General features: G+C 43.4%; 1 protein-coding gene across 1 annotated transcript; it reads right to left on the bottom strand.

The window, feature by feature from the left end:
* Nucleotides 1-414: 414 nt before the first annotated feature.
* LOC134083319 (syndecan-2-B-like) lies at nucleotides 415-17,911 on the bottom strand. Its single transcript, XM_062539603.1, has 5 exons — nucleotides 17,583-17,911; nucleotides 5,185-5,290; nucleotides 2,916-3,106; nucleotides 2,488-2,626; nucleotides 415-2,223 (listed from the first exon to the last, which is right to left on the bottom strand). Exons 1-5 carry the CDS (start codon nucleotides 17,640-17,642, stop codon nucleotides 2,060-2,062), a joined length of 660 nt encoding a protein of 219 aa, XP_062395587.1. The 5' UTR covers nucleotides 17,643-17,911; the 3' UTR covers nucleotides 415-2,059.
* Nucleotides 17,912-18,388: the final 477 nt, after the last annotated feature.

The raw sequence follows: 18,388 nt of genomic DNA, 5'->3' as shown, positions 1-18,388 counted from the left end.
CAATTTTATTCATGAGTTCCATTAGGTCGCTCGCAGGTAATCAAGCACCATGCAGTCTGCATTCGTAATCTAGGTGCTTGACTTTCTACACCTATGGAAAGGGACCTGATGAAATAGAGTGACTGGTGGACTGTGGATCCCAGTTAGTTTTGCATTAGGCTACAAACTGGGCCAGGCCGCCAGGATCCTTCAGTTTTACACAATCTGAGATTTTGACTTAGGCCTAATCATTGGATTCCAATAATAATAAATCAATTACTGATGATGATGATGATGATGATGGTGGTGAGGTGGATAGCCTACTTTTACTTTGTGCCTTTATGTAGGAGCATCTCACCTCAGCTCAATGGCTCAGTAGAGTTACCTTTTTCACATCCTCCTTCCCACAGTGTTGTATTCACACAGCATCACACGTTTGTACACATCTCCAATGTTTATTTCAGAACTGTAGGCACTTTAAGGACTGAGAACATACATTTTTTATAATTATAACACAGATTATGTTGTATATAAATTAATCTCATCTATAAATTATTGTGTATTAAAATATACAGACTAAAACTGGTCAGGTCAAAAACATATGATAGATTGTGAGAAAAAAAAATCTTAAACCAAACAGGCAATCTGAACACTGTGACTGCTACTCTGAAATTGGTACCAATACAGAAATGAAAAGGGGCAAGCGCGTACCTCAGTGTGATAATACTGATTAGGAGATATCTCATAGAGGGGTTTAACCTCCAACTGATTTGTGGTATTACAGCTAATCATTTCAATCTATTACTTGCAGACCACAAGTGACAGAGTGATACAGTCATTAGTATGGACTCTTTTACCCGGCATCATGAGGCATAATCTCCTTGGACATGTACAATTAATACCAAATAATCCTTCACTTCTCATGAGGCAATATTGGCCTTGATCATTAAGACACAGTCTTTTTTGTCTTTGGTCAGCCTATTCAGAGACCTTGAGTGCTACACAGAAACATTTACTTTTTCATAAAAAAACATTTGTTTTTTGTTAAAGGGCCGTCTTTAAAATGTTAACCCCACAAAGCGATGACACTCAACATATGTGAAAGAATGAAGCAATGAACTGTTAAAAGCTGCAGAACAAACTGAAAACACCTAGTTGAAAGTATGGAAGCAGATGTGGGATACTGGTAGAAGGGAATGTTCCTGGCCATTTTCAAGTATATTTAAGACCAGCTGTGTTTCAATTCATCTGTAATTTCTCAGCAAAAAGCCTGACCCTGCTACCCACACTTGGTTTACCCCTCAATCCTTGAGCACTTTGGCAGGCACATCCAGGTCCTTTGCGTAGCTGTGCCTCATTTTTTTGTGATCAGCAAATAGCACCCTGCTTGATGTGCACTTCATCCATCCATGAAGAACACTTCGGAGGAGTTGATTGGCTAAGTGTACAGGAGCACAAGGCAGCATGTACAAACATCTTAATGATGACTTTTTACATGATGCACACATGATGCATGTGTGAAAGTAAATAAGCCTGCATATAGCAAAGGAAAATTGGACAAGCCTTTCGTGGACAGAAAACAAAATCACACAAAACTTGTTGTACCCTTAAAGGAGAAAAGCATATCCTGTCTTCTGCAATTTCCTGTTTCTATAAACAAGCAACAGATTCTTTGAACAGTATTGACAATTTTGTCTTCAAAATGTTAATAAAACATTCAATATCAATGGCAGATATTAATTAAAAATGATAGTACAACACATTATATTCCATACGTTCCATTTTTGTTCTTATAAACACAAATATGTAGCTCTACATTTTAAAAGTAGTCCACAACTAAACATGACTCATAAGAAATGTCACTGTCACATTTAAATTTACTCCTCCAACAATGGCAAAAAATACAAACATTGTTTTTTTGTTTTTTTTTTAAAAAAGAACTTTTTTGATAAATTACGCCCTAGTTGGCTTGAAAGAAATCGGTGTTAATAAATTCCTTATGCCAAGGCATCATGTAATGGTTTCTCAGTCTAGAGAGATTTTGTTGTGGTGATGTTTTCATGGACTGAGGCCAAAGTCTTTAAGCATAAAACTCCTTGGTTGGGGCCTTCTGGTAGGCTGAGATGGGGGGCTTGCGCTCCCCAAGGTCATAGCTTCCTTCATCTTTCTTCCTCATGCGGTAGACCAGGAGAAGAATGAGGAAGAGAGCAAATAGGAAGCCGATAACTCCTCCTGCAATAACCGCTGAGACACAGACACAGACACAGACACAGAGTCAGACAAGAAAAACACACAACTCATATAAAGGTCAGTATATTCACAGCTATATGGTTGTGGTTATGGTTATAGTTATTTAGCAGACACCTTTGTCCAATATCCTACAATGCTGTCATTCCAAATGTACCATACAAATGCAATTAAGGTATTTGGTCTTTTTTGAAAGAATGATGGCCATAACACTGGGAGGGATGCACTTGATGAATAAGACTGGGGTTCTATGATGCACACCTGCCAGCACTTCAGTTCTCTGAAAGAGGTTTTCTGAGCGGACATCATGCAAATCCTCATTTCGTCCCATGCTGCGGTCAACGGGGCTTCCGCTGGGCTCGGTCTCCAGGAGCGAGTCCTCTGTAGCGTCCAGCGGCGCCTGAGACAAAACAAAGGGGGCAAATGGTGTCAAAACCCCAGGAAGCAGACCACTGACGTGAGGCAGGAAACCCCCCAAACAAAACGCCAGAAAATACAGGATGTCATTTTTTTATGGTAGCCTACCGGTTCCTGTATGCTTGTGAATAGAATGGCTAACTACGAGCCTACGCAGCAGCAGCAGCACAGGCTGAAGCTGAAGGCTCGGAAAGCCCCTGTGCAAAACGCTGACAGGAACCGCTAAGGCTACACATTACACAACCAAACCTAGATGAAGCGGAGAGACGCACCTCGGTTCCCAAGGCCGTGTCTTGTGTGGTGTCGTCCTCTGTGGTCTCTGTGAGCGTCTCCTCGCTGGTGGCCGTGTCTGTGCTGGGGGAGGTGGAGTCTGGGGCCTCGGAGGCGTCTGGGGACACGTCAGGCTCCGCACTGCCATTCAAAACCCTCCTGATCATCGCCTCGTCCTCATCGTCACTGTATCCTGAAATACCAGGTACACACACAGGAATTGAACAATGGAAGAAAATCAGGTGTTATTGAACTAAATTAGCCAGGATTATAATATATGGGAATAGCTACATATCAAACTTGCACCTGGAAACCATTTCAGCACCATTGTATATTATACGCTGGTCTATGGATAGATGTGTGTGTGTACTTGACATGTATTCGTTTAGGGGGCACAGATGCAAATTTCATCAATCAACATATGTGCTAGCTGGCCATCAACTTATCATATCTTATTATACGGCTCTCTGGAATGCTGAGGGAGCTCCCATTCACTTTGAATGGGCCTCCCCAACGTTCTGAGGTCAGTTATTTTTGTATAATGACCGCTGCCAATGGCAACAGGTTTTTGCTTCACGCTACCGCAAGTAGATCGGTAACAGCTGATTTGAAATCGTTATTTATTGACTTTTTATATAAACTGTTGTCTCCCAAGACTGTTCGCCCTGTCGGTACTTATTTTCCGATAATAACCGGCGTTCTATACATTATCCCTTACATATTATCATCCCTTTGTGTGTGTGTGTGTGCGCATGAACATGTGCATGTATATACCCTTCTTAGGTGTGCGTGTGTGTGTGTGTGCGCGCATACCCTTTTTAGGTGTGTGTGTGTGTGTGTGTGTGTGTGTGTGTGTGTGTGTGTGTGTGTGTGTGTGCATGTATATACCCTTCCTAGGTGTGTGTGTGTGTGTGTGTGTGTGTGTGTGTGTGTAGCAACAAGCTGAGCCTGCATACTGTAATAGACTGAGGTGAGGAATGTAATAAAGTTCCATAAATAATAGAGGAGCTCTCCAGCAGACATCTGTTGGCCGACTGCACTGGTCTTGGCTGACCGCACGCGACCGCAAGACAAACATCTGTCTGCTCCTCACATGGCCGTCCCTGTTGTCTGGCAGCAGCGGGAGAAGCCCCAGCACACAGCGAGAGCGCTCGCAGCATGACCAGCAGTCTCAACACCACACCAGTGGCCGGACAACAAAGCCAGCTCCTTCACAGACAAAACCCATACAGCATAGAAAAGACATCCTCCATGCTGTAACATCAGAGTAATGAAAGTCAGCACAGGGTACAGCCAATTACTGTGCAGCAAAATACGTCGAAGCACAACCAATGGCTTTTTCAGCTCAGGGAGTGAAAAGCAAGAAGAGCCAATGGCAGACAGAGCAGCCAGCAAACTCAAACCACCACAGCCAAAAGGACTACAGCAGAACCAGCAATCTCAAAGCAAACCCAATAGCACGAGAGAACTGGCAGTAAACTTAGAGAGGCCAAAGGCAAAACGCCGGAAACTTATCAAATAACAGAGAACATTCCTTTCACAGTCAGCAGCATAACCTCACTGCTGTATGCTAAGAACATGGGAGGTCTTGAGTTTGATAGAACATAACGGAAAAAAAGCTTTTTAAAAGCACTTTTTATTCCTTTCTCATAATAACCCTTCCGTGAACTTGACTAACAGCGCATCAGCCCACACTTCAGGTTCAGTTCTTCAGAACTCTGACTGGCATGATGAACTTAAGCGAGTCTCCGCAGCGAGACAACACGGTTTGTTTTCTTTAAGCAACATGCCAGCAGCAGTTCAGAGAGCAGGCGGTCCTGGACACGTCCTTCTCGTTACGGGACCCTGAGAGCCAGGTGCGTGAGCGAGAGCCACATCTGAGGCCTCCCCCGCCTCTGCTCCCCTCGCATGTCCAGAAATAACATGTGGCATATGTTCAGCGCCACCGACTGTAAAATGACTTTATTCATTCATGATCCGTTGCAGTTTTACTGTAAAAACAAACAGACTGTATCCAGCGACATGTGAAGCTGAATTCACACGTGGCAGAGGCGAGTGCTTCGCCTGACCCAGTTTGTTCATCTTGGAAGTGCTTCCCATGATGTCATCCAATTGGCTACATGCATAGCAATCTGGTTCTAAGCAATAGCAGAATATAACACGATAGGACTATTACACACGCAGCAGTCTTTCCAGGTTTTTCCACTGAAAGATTTGGTCAGGAGTGTGTGTGTGTGTGCGTGTGTGTGCGCGTGTGTGTGTAACTCTTACCCGATCCCGAGCCAGAGTTGAAGTCATCGTCGTCTACAGGGAAATCTCCAGACGCCTGATCTTCCAGGTACAGGTCATCCACAGTGGAAGGAGCCTGTGCTCTGACCTGGAAGCACAACAATGTAGATGATTCACATGGCTGAACAAGGCAGAGTTTTTCATAACAGACCCTAAGGTAGACTCTTCTGCCATTTACCCTCCCAAAAGCAAACAGGCAGGCCCAAAGCAACTCAACAGCTTTACCATGCCACTGATTCCACAGCCAAAGTTCATTCAGCTTACATGGGATCATTAAAAAGAACACCGAAGCAATTTTCTTTTTCAGCAATTTTCAAGGTACTGGATATCCATTCAGTGCTAAGGAGCTAAAGGCGACAAAAAGGGCCATGGTCCTACCCATGACAACAATGCTACACAGCGCAATACCAGGTGTATCGGGGTCACACTGGCAAAGTCAGAAGTCAGAGGTGTAGAGTGATACGTTTGAAGCTATTATTTTAAGGTAAAAATAATGACATTGTGTTGCTTTAATTACTGATAGCCATCAACTATTTACTACTTGGATGTTGGCCAAATGATAAATAGGCCTATGGGCAAAACTACAGTACAATAAAAGCTGGGGAGATATGGTGGTGCGCAGGAACCCCACTCTTCTGTGGCACACAAACAAAACAAGACGTTCAGCTCCACACCACCGTTTCCCTAGAAACAGCTGAGAAAGAGAGGAATGTTTGACTTTCTCCTTCAAAACAAAAGTCTCCCTCCCAGGCAAGGAGCCCCCTCTAAAAACATTTACATCCCACATTTCAAAATGTCCGACTGTTCATCCCTGAGGATGAACTACTTTACCCTGTAAGAGAGCATAGGAGGAGCTGTGGAGCAGCTCCCATCATTACTGATGACTGATAGTGTTTTGGAGGATGACACAGGCTGCCATGTCTGTTTTTCTTAAACTATGACCCCTCTTCCTGCTCTGCTTTGTACTGGTGCTGCTACTGGCCAGACAGCTGACACACTGTCTATGTGTGTATGAGACAGAGTGGGTGTGTGGGTGTGTCTATGTGTGTGTGTGTGTGTGTGTGTGTGTACGTGTGTGCGTGCATGTGTCCATCCTTGATTCTCTGTGTATTCACTCAACAAATAAACATTGACACTGAAGAGATGAGTGCCATTTTCCAGACTTTGCTCGGGTAGTGTGAAAAGAAGGACAGATAAACAGGGTGTAAGAAGAAAAAAGCCAAAGAGTCTGGCTTCAAAGAGGACAGGGAGCTCACAATAGCATGAGGCCAGTCACCCTGCCTTTCAGACGCACTGAGGGAGAAAGATGATTAAACCTGCACAATACAGGGCCCAGGCTGAAAGGAGAGAGATGTTTAAATAAAGCCATTTAAGCCTTCTCTCTCTCTGTGTGTGTGTGTGTGTGTGTGTGTGTGTGTGTGTGTGTGTGTGTGTGTGTGCATGTGTGCGTGTTTGTAAGTGTTTGACAGCTGAGTGTGTCTGGGGAATCTCCTCTCTCAGACAAAGCCATGATGCATGTCATTCATCACACAAATAACACACACACACACACACACACACACACACACACACACACACACACACACACACACACACACACACACACACACACACACTCACACACACACACACAATGACAACGCACTAAGAATAAACAGATCTCCATTATGAATACTAAAAAGATTTTATGTATCTATTGAGCACCAAAGAAACATATTTCCACATCTTCTAAAGGCTTCCCAGGGGCAACTGCCTACTCCATCTTGTCCATGAGCTGAATATAAATAGCGTGTCTGGAGCTGAGAGAGCCTAAAACACAGAGTGATATGCAATGGTACAGAATCTCCACAGCCTTGTGCTGAATGGCAGGCCTCCCTGGGGAGCTGGAGCATCTCTCAGCAGCACACTGAGCTGCCTGCCACTGCTCCCCCACTGGGCATCATGGAGGGGGGGTCCACCAGGTCTGACTTTCACTGCCCAAATACTGTATATATGCCCAGGTTCTTTTCTTTAGAATCATATCCCACTGGACTATGTGTGTGCTGCATTAATGCTGGCTACTGTGCCACATAAATGACAAAAATACCAAAGCACTTTTTTAGTCCATTGGTACCAGCATACACTGTCCATACGACTGTTCTTGCGATAACACACTCATCAATATATTTGGCAATGGGACGAGGCAAAGGTCACAACTACTGATGTTCCTGAGCTATGTTGTGGAAGCTATTCTGTATGGAAAAAAACATTTTGTTAAGATATTAGTTTTCTCAGTCACTTGTTGTGCATTTCTCGAATGTTGCACAACAGTTAGTGCATTTCTCAAAACAGTTAGTGCAAACTGCACCACATAGTGGATTATCTATAAAAGTGTGTACTGTATCAAAATGCTTAGCTTATGTCTCAAAGCAAGTATTTATGCCAAAGAAATTGTCAGTGCAATACGACTGACAAGTTATGATGCCATGTTCTTGAATAAGGTAGTCAAATTGCTTTGTCATATTATCAATGTGACAGTTTACTCTGTAATTGTTTTCTGATGGAAAAACCCACAAGGAAGTACATTTCTTCTGTGTGTCATAGCTATTATGTAAAAGCTGCAAAGTTACATGTCATTTTGTGGGGGGACAGATTGCATATGTTTCAATCTCTTGTCTTTTCCCTTTACTGTTTATACTATAATTTGTCGATAGCCATTGTTACAGTATAAAATACTATACTATAAAAAATAAAATGCAGGATTGTGCAAAGGAAAAATAATACATTTACAGTAAAACATAGGAAACTTTTGCATGTAATGACTAGATTGCGGTGCAAGGCCTATTTGTTTTATAAGGTAGGACTATTCAGCATGGAACTAGAACAGTGCATTTTGACCAACAGGACAGTAGCAATTGAAAATGTAAAAGATTTGCACATAATCAGTTAGATGGATGTACTAACTAAAGCATTTGCAGTTGTGGGAGAAATTGCATTTATGATGTGCACACGAGATAAGGTGATATGGCGTTTGAGCAGGCTGTTTTAAGAATTTAGATTCTGATCTGAGCAATCCACCAAAGTAACTGAGAAAAACAGTAACTTAGAAATTATATATTTCCACTTGTAGCTTGCAATCACATCACTTATGTACACACATCACTTAGTGAAAAGGTGGCAGTTTTGAAGCGGTACAATCCAACCTTGTTTAGAGCGCCTGGCCAAGTCCAAATCAGAAAACCAGAAACAGGGGAGAGAAGGACAGAATGGGGAATGGGTTTAAAACTGATGCACACTCACAACCATGGATGACCAGCTCACACACACACGCGCATACACACACACACACACACAGAGAGAGAGAGTCACCTCTAAGTGTGTGTGTGCTCTCTTTGGGTGTGTTGGAGGTGGAGATGTGTGTGTTTGAAGGTGATCCGAGGAGTGCGTTCCTATTTTCTACAGTCTATGGTGCATTCCTGGGATGGACCTGAGCCACAGGGACACAGGCCTGCCATTGTGTGCAGCTCTGAGACCGCCCTCTCCCTGGATGTGCAAGCACCACACCCCCTCACACAACCCTGGGCCCTGTCCACACCCCACCTCCTCCTCCACCTCCTCCTCCACCTCCCCACCAGCCGTCCTTCCAGTCGGCTCACCTGACAAAACCTAGAGGTGCACCACCACTGAAACAGCTTTTCATGTGTCCTGCACATGATGCACATGCACTGACATTTTCAGCAGCTGTATGGGAAACACATTGACCCCAAGCATACTCTGTTCACTTGGACTCTGATAATGAGCATGTAATGATGCTTATTAGAGTCTCTACTCTTAAAGTTACACTCTATAATCTTGAAGTAGTTAATAGCTGAAACTATTGAGTAGTTGAACAGTTTGCCTGAAAAATGATAGGCTACCTATACAGTCAGGTTTCAAGCAACAAGGGTAAAATGTAGTTTCACTTTAAAACGCTTCACTATAATTCACCATAAAGGCGGCAGTATAGTGTGTCAACAATACAGCCAATGATACTGTGCATACACTGCAGCATCCATCTCCTACTGAGATGTCCTTGGTAAAGCTGGGGAAGTAATACTGCTGTGGAACCAGTCAGGCGAATCTGTGCACTCTGTGCTGTCTCACTCAAACACTAGAATAATGCTTTTCTCCTTTCTGACACCAGCCATTGCAAAGCATTGTCTTGTTAAGCGCCTTATCTGCAGTATCACTGCCTCTAGTAAGTGTCTTCAAGCAAATAGCAATCAGTGGAGAGAACAATACAGCCTGTTCTTCGAGTCGGTCTGGTCTCGAGGGCTATCACTACCTCTCATTGCGCAGGTGGAGGAAAGCTCTGGCCTGTTCCTCCTCACAAAGACTGACACTACGGCTGGGAAACACAGGCCACGTAGGTCATCCAAAGCTGCTAAAGTGAGCCTACAGTATCTTCAGTGTCAGCCTACTGGACTGCATCTATGAAACACTTGGTTGGTGAAGCCCATCTCATCCAGACCTTCAGGCCCTGAAGCTGAGGTAATACAATCACTCCACCATAAGCTGCCTCTTCACACATTCCAGGCGATCCACTGGGCCGACTGCATCTAATGTCATCTCAATATGAAACAGGCCGGTCGATTTCCTGTGCGTTCCCCCAGCCGTGGCCCTGCAGTCTGCGTCTCCTATTTCCCACAGACAGACAGCCAGAGCTCCATGACTCCAGCACTGCCACATCAAGTGGAAAATGAAGGAGGGCTGAGCTCAGACTAACAATGGCGATTACTCAGTGATTCCCCAAACCCAGCGGTCTGCCTGCTGCATCCCATTAGACTCAGGCACAGGTCGGGGCAGCCCCACGGGGGCCTAGGGCTGTTCACACCGCTGACTGGCGTGAGCATACATATTCAGTGCTAAAAGTGGTGTTTCCGAGTCGACAAAGGCAACATGACCAGAGATGAGGAAAAACAGGAAGGAGCTATTCCACAGAGGACTTGAGACATAACTTGAGCTGAAGGTTTTTTGAATCATGGATATTTACAGTGATTCACTGACAGTTACATGCTGCTTGACATTGTGTTCCTTGGGACCTAACCATTACCATGCTTAAACTATTTCTGTAGTACAGAACGTACAGTAGTAGACTATGGAAACTCAGGCATCTTTTCCCATCTCATTCATACCAAGTGATTTACACTACGTCAAGGCGCCCAGATGTTTGGGATGACAGACCGCGTCATGGATGATATAGAGCTAATTCAGCAGTACAAACGTACACACAATACATGCATGAACACACACACACTAACACACACACACACACACACACAGTCTTCACTCTTCTAAATGTGCTGCTGAGCAGTAGACGCCGGTAAAAGCAGCCCATTCAGACCACTGGCATGTCTGGTATTCTTAATATGCTTCCACAAATACAGGTGCAGCGCTGGCTGCTGTGAAGGGGCTGGATTGGCTCAGACTGGTCACGCTGCAGTCATAGCTCACCTCAGGCCTGAGGAATTGTCAGCTTGGAAGGAACCAAAAGAAAACAAGTACATTTTTGGCTCTCAAACCGGAACAATGTCTGTCGTCATAGCGAGAGCCTTTCACATCTGAGAAATGCCACAAAATGCGAAAAACACACGCACTGAACACCAACACAGATGATAAACACTCACACTGTGTGTGTGTGTTTGCATCTGAATCTTGGGTTTAAAAGCTATTCTAAGGAGGCTTGTTTTCCCTATCAGCGCACGCTGATCCCGATGCAGTGCTGTGATGCCTATCCCTCCTGCTGTTGTGCTGGCCTCCAGCCAATCACAGCCCCTTAGGAAGCAGAACGGCCCTGAGATTTACAGCTGGATCCTCCATAAGCTGTGTTGGAGTAAAAAGCATGTATGGTATGCTTCCTAGCTCTAGACCTTTCCACAAAGACCTTTCACAGGCCGTGCCGTAGTGTCAGAACTTTACTTATTTTGCCAAGGAGTGACTGAGGTATTTTGATGATGCTTGATAAACTTTTAGATTTACATCCCTTGTCACATAAAGCAACTGAAATAATAAGTTGCATAGGAGCAGTTATACTCTGTGCAGGACACTTCCTTGACCTGTTGAACGTCGCAAACATTTGCTAGACCTCAAACCCACAAAAATGTGGCCTTGGAAGAAAAGATCTTGGCTCGACAAGAAGTCTTGAATTCCAGACAAGCTTTTGGTCTGATGAAGGGCAAATGTCATGGAGCACAGGAGAAAGGCAGGAGAGGGAGATACATACATGTTGTGGTCACACTGTGTAGGTGGACATAGCAGCCTAGTGTGGGATAACATATCTACTTCTATATCAGATCAAGCTCCATCTCTGCATGGCATGTTGTAGACGTGAACTAGCATGCCCTCCCATCAGGATTTGGACACTGGTCACACTGCCAACTTTATGTTTCTCAAGAAAAGTGTAATAAGCACCATTCTTGCCTTTTCCATTGTAAAGTCAAAGTCTCAGGACAGAATGGTGGAAGGAACTGCCAAACCGTGTTGATGCATAATGATTATTTTGGATTGGAGGTATAATTTCAGCAGAGCCTGTTTGTACTAAAACAGTTCAGTTACAAAACAGTAAAACAGTTCTAGCAATACTGACTATGAAATACATCCTTCTAATTAATCTTTTAAGTCAATGATGAGGAGTGATAAGCGTCATAGGATGTGACTTGCATCAGATGGAAAGTAAAGCACTGACTGTTTTCTCATATGAAAGACGATTGACGAAGACGAAGAATTATTGCAGATTGGGCTCTAACCTGCTCAGCAGAACACACCCAAACTTTTAGGCCCAGCTTGCATTTTCAAACCCTTAATCACAAAGCTGCAGCTGGGTTCCATGTTGCTGTCCGTCATGTGATCAAGCATAAGGGGGATAGGCATAAGGACCTATTGTTACTCTATTGGATCATTGGTGCAGCATTAGGTGCAGTATTACTCCCTTTGGCCCAAAACTCTGGACATGGCCTACTTGGCAGGTGAAGAGTTATACAAAGAGGTAGACAAACTAATATTCTTATTGAACTATATGACACTCATGCATTAAGGCCAATTTTGGAGACCATGTATTTCCAACTATTGCAATTTCTAAAAAAAAAAATTCTTAAGCTCATCACCAGTTCAGGGCACTTCCTTCTCCGCAAACATCCCCATCCCCATCTCCACTTCTCTGCACCAGAAAGATGAAGGACACCAATAAGTAGCCCCCAAGGCCATGCTATGCTCACTAGGCACTCGAGCCCAACTCCAACCAGTGATTACTAAAGACTATTGATGTTACAACAACGTGTCCAAATGGCTCACAGCTACACTTATAACTGTGCTTGTGAGTACAAGGCTTTAAATCCAAGCTTGAGTGTGGTTGGATTTCCTCCAAGCGGTCCTGACATTTTTAATGGATGCTGTATTCAGAATACATACTGCACCTCTGAATCTGACTGCAGCTTGTTCACACATCTCTCTCATCAGTGGAGTCTCTAGAGCACACCCACATTCAATTGTGTTTTCGTGTGTACTGGAGTGGAGACTGCAAAGTGGCCAGAACTGTATTTTCCCCTCAATTCTGGAAAACACATTAGTGAGATATAGGCTAATCTCGGGTTTGAACAGAGTGGAGTAATTTGGCAGAAAGAATGTAAAGACGGATTGGCACACCAAACACTGGTGGACTGTTCAGTGAGCGTGTTTGAACCCACTCACTCCGTTTTAAGTGTAGTCAGGCAGTTAAACAGTTTTTTTGTTTTTGTTTTTAAATATGAAGTGTCAGAAATCACAGGTTCCTGTGAGCACACCAAACACTAGGTTCACTTGGAAAATTATAAACCTGAAAAATCACCAACCTACAATAGACATTAAATATATAATGATAGCACATGTAACAAAGTAAATGTTAGCATCATGTTATAGTTAACATCTTGGTTCCCAAAAAGTTTCTTAGTACAGGCCTCAGCATCTGAAAGCCTCATTGACTGAAAGGTACTGGCTGTCCCTACAGGAACTGAGTGGACAGATCACGGAATCCCCCTTGACAGAGTGGGGCTTGTAGGGCTGCTGTGAGAGCACCCAGAGTCGAGGTGTGCAGGCAGGCTGGCCAGTCGGGCTTGTTGTGTCTTATCTCCACTGAGATATGGTCAACAATGAGAGCTGCGGAGAGGAAACATGCACAGCTGTGCTATATACAAAAACCATCTGGCCTGGACAGCCCCGTTTCCTGAGGAAAAGCAAAGCCGTCCATATATGGGGGTTTATGCAAGGCAGGGGAAAGAGACGTCAGTCCAGTCCACCTACCGGGGTTCTGTCTACAGCAGCCTCGGCTTTGCACACTGTCAACAGACTTGCATAACATACGAGTGATCAAATGGTCAATATAGGTTTTGTTTGTAGTACAATTAATCTACTCTGGGGACTGACTGTACGGAGAAAAAACATACGTGGGGATAGAGCAGACTAAGGAAAATGTATATTCTGGGAGAAATACATATCTAAATATACAGAGGGACGTGAAAAAAAAAACACATAGGTATGAATATCCAAAGTACAGTATAGTCAGAAGTGCATGTCCAGGTTGGACTGCTGATCATCACATGACCATCCAGAGCACACATACACGACACCAGTTGCACAGAAACACACACGACACAAGTTCAAGGTCGCATTCAGTACACACTGCTCAGCAGATGCTTTTTTCTGAATTAACATTAAACAATTTTCTCTGAGTCTCTTTTTAAACCAGTTTTAAATAGATTAAATAGGCAGTTCAGGGGAACAACATGGGGTCCTCTAAACAACCTATAATTATGTTTGGAGACAGCTGTATATGAAATCTATTTAAAAGTCAGTGATGGGTGACCAACTACAAACAAAATGTCTGCCTCAACTGTTTTGCCCTGTGAGACTGATGTGGTCTCATCTTCCAGGCAAAGCCTATGGCATCATAACCTGTTCATCTGCACATTTGGGGCAAATCTCAACTAGCCCTCAAATGGGATTTCAGTTCCAATTAATGGAAGCATTCATTACGTCAGTGTCCATATGTACTGTGAACCTCCCAAATGAACAAGTAGTACAACAAGCTAAGATCCCTCCCAATGCCTCCACAGTGAGGTAAAGGAGAGCAACTTTGTTTTGATAAGCCTGAAGAACACTCGACACTGGCCTCTCTGTTGTTGTGGGCTCCGGCGTGGAGAGGGTGGCGGGCCAGGGTTCAGCCTCTCCTCCCCCTCTCACCTACAGGCTCCATGCTAAATTCCTCTTTCATGAACGTGAAAGAGAGGTTGATGTAGAGAGCAGAACCTGGCCTCTACCATCACACACTCACCCCCACACAGACAGTCAAACACGTCACCAACCCCTCTCTCCTACTACCCTCCCATTTGCTAGGCTCATTAGAGAATAAAAGAGAAAGAGATTTTACAGGTATGGGATCACAGCTGTTTATGACAGTTAGGCTACCTAGTCTTTTTCCCAAAACCAGGTGTCTACATTATATAACTGACTAAAAAATACAATGGACAATGACAGCCATACAGTATAAACCGAATCATGTCACAGCCATACTGTTTTAAACTGTAGTCATTTGTACAAAACAGTCTCAAGGCCAGGATATTTTTCCACAAGATCCAATTAGTTTTTTTTCTGGCTGTCCACCTGGGTCTACTCAGACCTGGTTGCTCTTGTGGCCCAGACGGTGGCTGATGTGCAATGCAATCACAGGCTCCTGGTGTCACCTGCCCACTTGTGTCCCAGCCTCACAGCAAGGCTGTTTATCACATCAGTGGGAGCAGCCAGCCAACCAGGCTCCACGTCTAATGGCAATCCCAACCATTCTAAACAGTGAGGTGACCAATGAGGCACTTCCTAACATGTCACAGTAAGGAAGACCCACAAACTTTCCAACCCCACAAGTTAGACAGGATCTGAGGAGAACCAAAAAATACTGGTCAAAGAAAGCAGGTGTCCTTACATGAAAACATAGATGATATATGAAATGTTGACTCAGGGAGAAGTTTACAAAGTTTTACACATCCATCATTTTCCTTCTGCCTTCATGTTTCAGTTGTATAGTTTGACCAACCTCTAATCGTGGGAAAATTATTTGTTGCTTGTTAACATTTCCCCTGCAGGTGCTCTACCATGCATGTTAATCATCCTACATTAGTCATTAGGCATTAATCATCCTACCGACTCCACTGAGCAGATAAATAGGCACTTACAACTAGTTTCAATGTTTAGATGATTCAACTGTCTCAGCCACTCCTGAAAGATAGTGACCCTACAGCTTCCTTGTTTAGGCTTTATCCCAGACAGACAGATGCGTGTCTGTCTGTCTGTCTGTCTGTCTGTCTGTCTGTCTGTCTGTCTGTCTGTCTGTCTGTCTGTCTGTCTGTCTGTCTGTCTGTCTGTCTGTCTGTCTGTCTGTCTGTCTGTCTGTCTGTCTGTCTGTCTGCGTGCGTGCGTGCGTGCGTGCGTGCGTGCGTGCGTGCGTGCGTGAGTGAGTGAGAGAGATAATTTGCTGACCAATTCAGTTTAGTAACTGAAGATGATGTGCAAAAATACCGGAAGCTTTCTAAATTCTCTCCAAAGACAGGTCAGCACACAACACAGTTTAGCCTCATCAGTCATGTTGCTGGCTACATGAACTATTGGGACGGTTCTGTCCAATATTCATGCTAGAAACAAACTTAGAGTACCCAGCTAAAGAAACTGTCAAATGATGCCCTGGTCACGCCCATAATCTGAAGTGAAGGTTAAAAATACAATTTTGAAAATGTGCCTAGGCCTTTATTTTTAAGTCTACACTGCATCAAAGTTAGACATCTATTCAATAACTGTAAGACTGGCTACAACCCAAATTCCAAAAAAGTTGGGATGCTTTATAAAATGTGAATAAAATCATGTCAACCTTATTTAATTGAGAATAGTTCAAATACAATAGCACTTGGAACCATGCAAACCATACTGAAGCAGCAGTTCTTGTATTGAGAAAGAGGATTGAAATGTGGTGACCATTAAAAAGTTCTAACCACATCACATATTATTAGTTAGGGCTGGCTATAGCATAATAAAAGCAAACAGTTCATTATTGACTTCTTCAATAACCTTAGATTTGTGTGCACATTGATGTTGGCTCAATTATTTATTTAAAATAAATGGCTGTATCATGAAGGACATGAAAGAGGGGCCCACAGACACCCTTATCTATAAACCCCAGGGTTGTGTGCTTCATCTCTGGACATACATGACAGTTTAGAGTAATTCACACATAGATGTGCCCCTATATGACCCGTAAAGTAGACAATAGTAACTACTGTTGGCCACTCTGTGAATCATGTTCAACTGTTGAAGGTGTCTTTCACACTGGTTTTATACTGATTATTTCCTGGCCATCTCTGCCCTGCATTGTTCAACACAAGCTACCACCTTAAAATGCTCATCAATGATACCTACTACCAAGTACCAACTTAATGATACATGTTTGCTTGACAACACCTTTCTGGATAATACTTTGATTCAACTCAGTGGTGACTGACCTTTTGCAAAACAACAAAACTGTTGACACCAAACAATGCCATCATCTATTTTTACATCAAGAAAAACAGTGCTTAAGTTTGGAGGTGAGAGATGTTATTCTTTGTGGTTTTTGGTATGGAGGCTTGGAAGACAGGGGTATGCTTTGTATCCAAGGAAAGAGAAAGGATGCATGTGGACACTGGCAACACGTGATGGTTCGGGAGTTTGCACAGAGAATTGTACATCAAGCAAGCAAGCAAGCAGAGACTGTGGTTTCTATGACATAATGGAGTTTGAAAATTGCCTTGTGAATGGTGAGTCATTCATTTTAGCCACATAAACCATAATACGCGGGTTGGCCATGGCACTACAGTTAGATCATGACCAGTGTCTCGTGACTACAATCAGGTTTCACAGAAACCACTCAAAATTAGATTTATTTGCAGGAGCTAGGAGGGGAGTCTGTTGATTCCATTAAATCCAGACGCTGGAATGCAACATTTCTGATAACGTTAACTCAAACGAAAGTTGGGCACTCAGTTAAGAGGCAAAAGAAGCAGCACTATCCAGAGACTTATGCCTGTCTGTATTTTGGTGTTCGTTTGTGCATTTTCTATAAAATAGACGCGTATGCTACACTTCCACCCACAAGTCCTACGCACAAATCTGACATGCCTCTTGCCTTGTCTAGTTTAGCCTAATTTATAAACCAGCAGCACAATTGATCAAATAGGATTTAAAATATGTAACCATTCTGAGATGTTAATATTTCTTCAAAAACTTTAACCAGACACGAGACATCAAGACATTCAAGATAACACAAAACAAAGGACATAGGCAACCATATAGATTCAACAATACCTTACCTTTCCTCCCGTAAAATACACCATCGCGGAACAAACCAGGAGGATGCAAATATGCTTCATTATTCCTCAAAGTATAATCTCTGTCAGCTTGAAAATGATAACCTTCACAGGTCTGTTTCACTTGTTTGATTAACTCGGTGGCTGCGCTTTCACGGAAAGTCCAAAATGACTCTTCAAAAATGTCTAACGCGTGTGCCTTGCTATCCGGTCCTTACTCCTCACGACGTCCCTGTAACCTCATGTACTTGAAAATTTGCCAAGCTTGCTGATGCTTCGCAATTCATATCAGTCCGTGCACATCGTTGATCGTCGGAAGCAGCAGTGAAAACACTGTGACACGGTGGATGCAAATATACGTGGGGAAGAGGAGGGAAAGGCTATGGTTTGATTGACAGGCACTCGGACCATAAGGAAGCAGAGGGAGAGGTGGTTAGGAAAGGATGCTCTGCTCTTCGTAAGGGTGTGTAAACCATCTGGGCAGAGAAGTTAACTAACAGGATAATTACTGTAGTTCTAGACACAGAGCACTCGAGGCCAAATGTAACAGAGCAAGCGGGATGATTTCATCCATTAGGCTACGCATCGTCTATGTTCATAGGTAAAAAAGTTATTTACATTAGGCTACCCTCAGTTGGTTACCTTATTCGATTGCAGAGCAATACAATAGCAGACGTTTCATGAACACCCCACGTTATATTGTACAATGCAAACATTATTATTTCCTTTTTTGTTTTATAGATTTGTGATTTTGGCATCTACATACCCTGAAATTTTATCTGGTGCCTTGTCTCCCCCTGGTGATCATT

This window comes from Sardina pilchardus, chromosome 6 (genome assembly GCF_963854185.1).
Source record: "Sardina pilchardus chromosome 6, fSarPil1.1, whole genome shotgun sequence".
NCBI classification, from domain to species: domain Eukaryota; kingdom Metazoa; phylum Chordata; class Actinopteri; order Clupeiformes; family Clupeidae; genus Sardina; species Sardina pilchardus.
Note: the sequence above shows the minus strand (reverse complement) of the source record. Positions and strands in the feature narration are given on the sequence as shown.

Coding starts and splice junctions, on each gene's coding strand:
- LOC134083319 (XM_062539603.1), bottom strand. CDS start 17,642: ATGAAGCATATTTGCATCCTCCTGGTTTGTTCCGCGATGGTGTATTTT. Junction 2,627..2,915: donor ACACGGCCTTGGGAACCGAG/GTGCGTCTCTCC, acceptor GTTTTGTCTCAG/GCGCCGCTGGACGCTACAGA. Junction 2,224..2,487: donor GAGAACTGAAGTGCTGGCAG/GTGTGCATCATA, acceptor TCTGTGTCTCAG/CGGTTATTGCAGGAGGAGTT.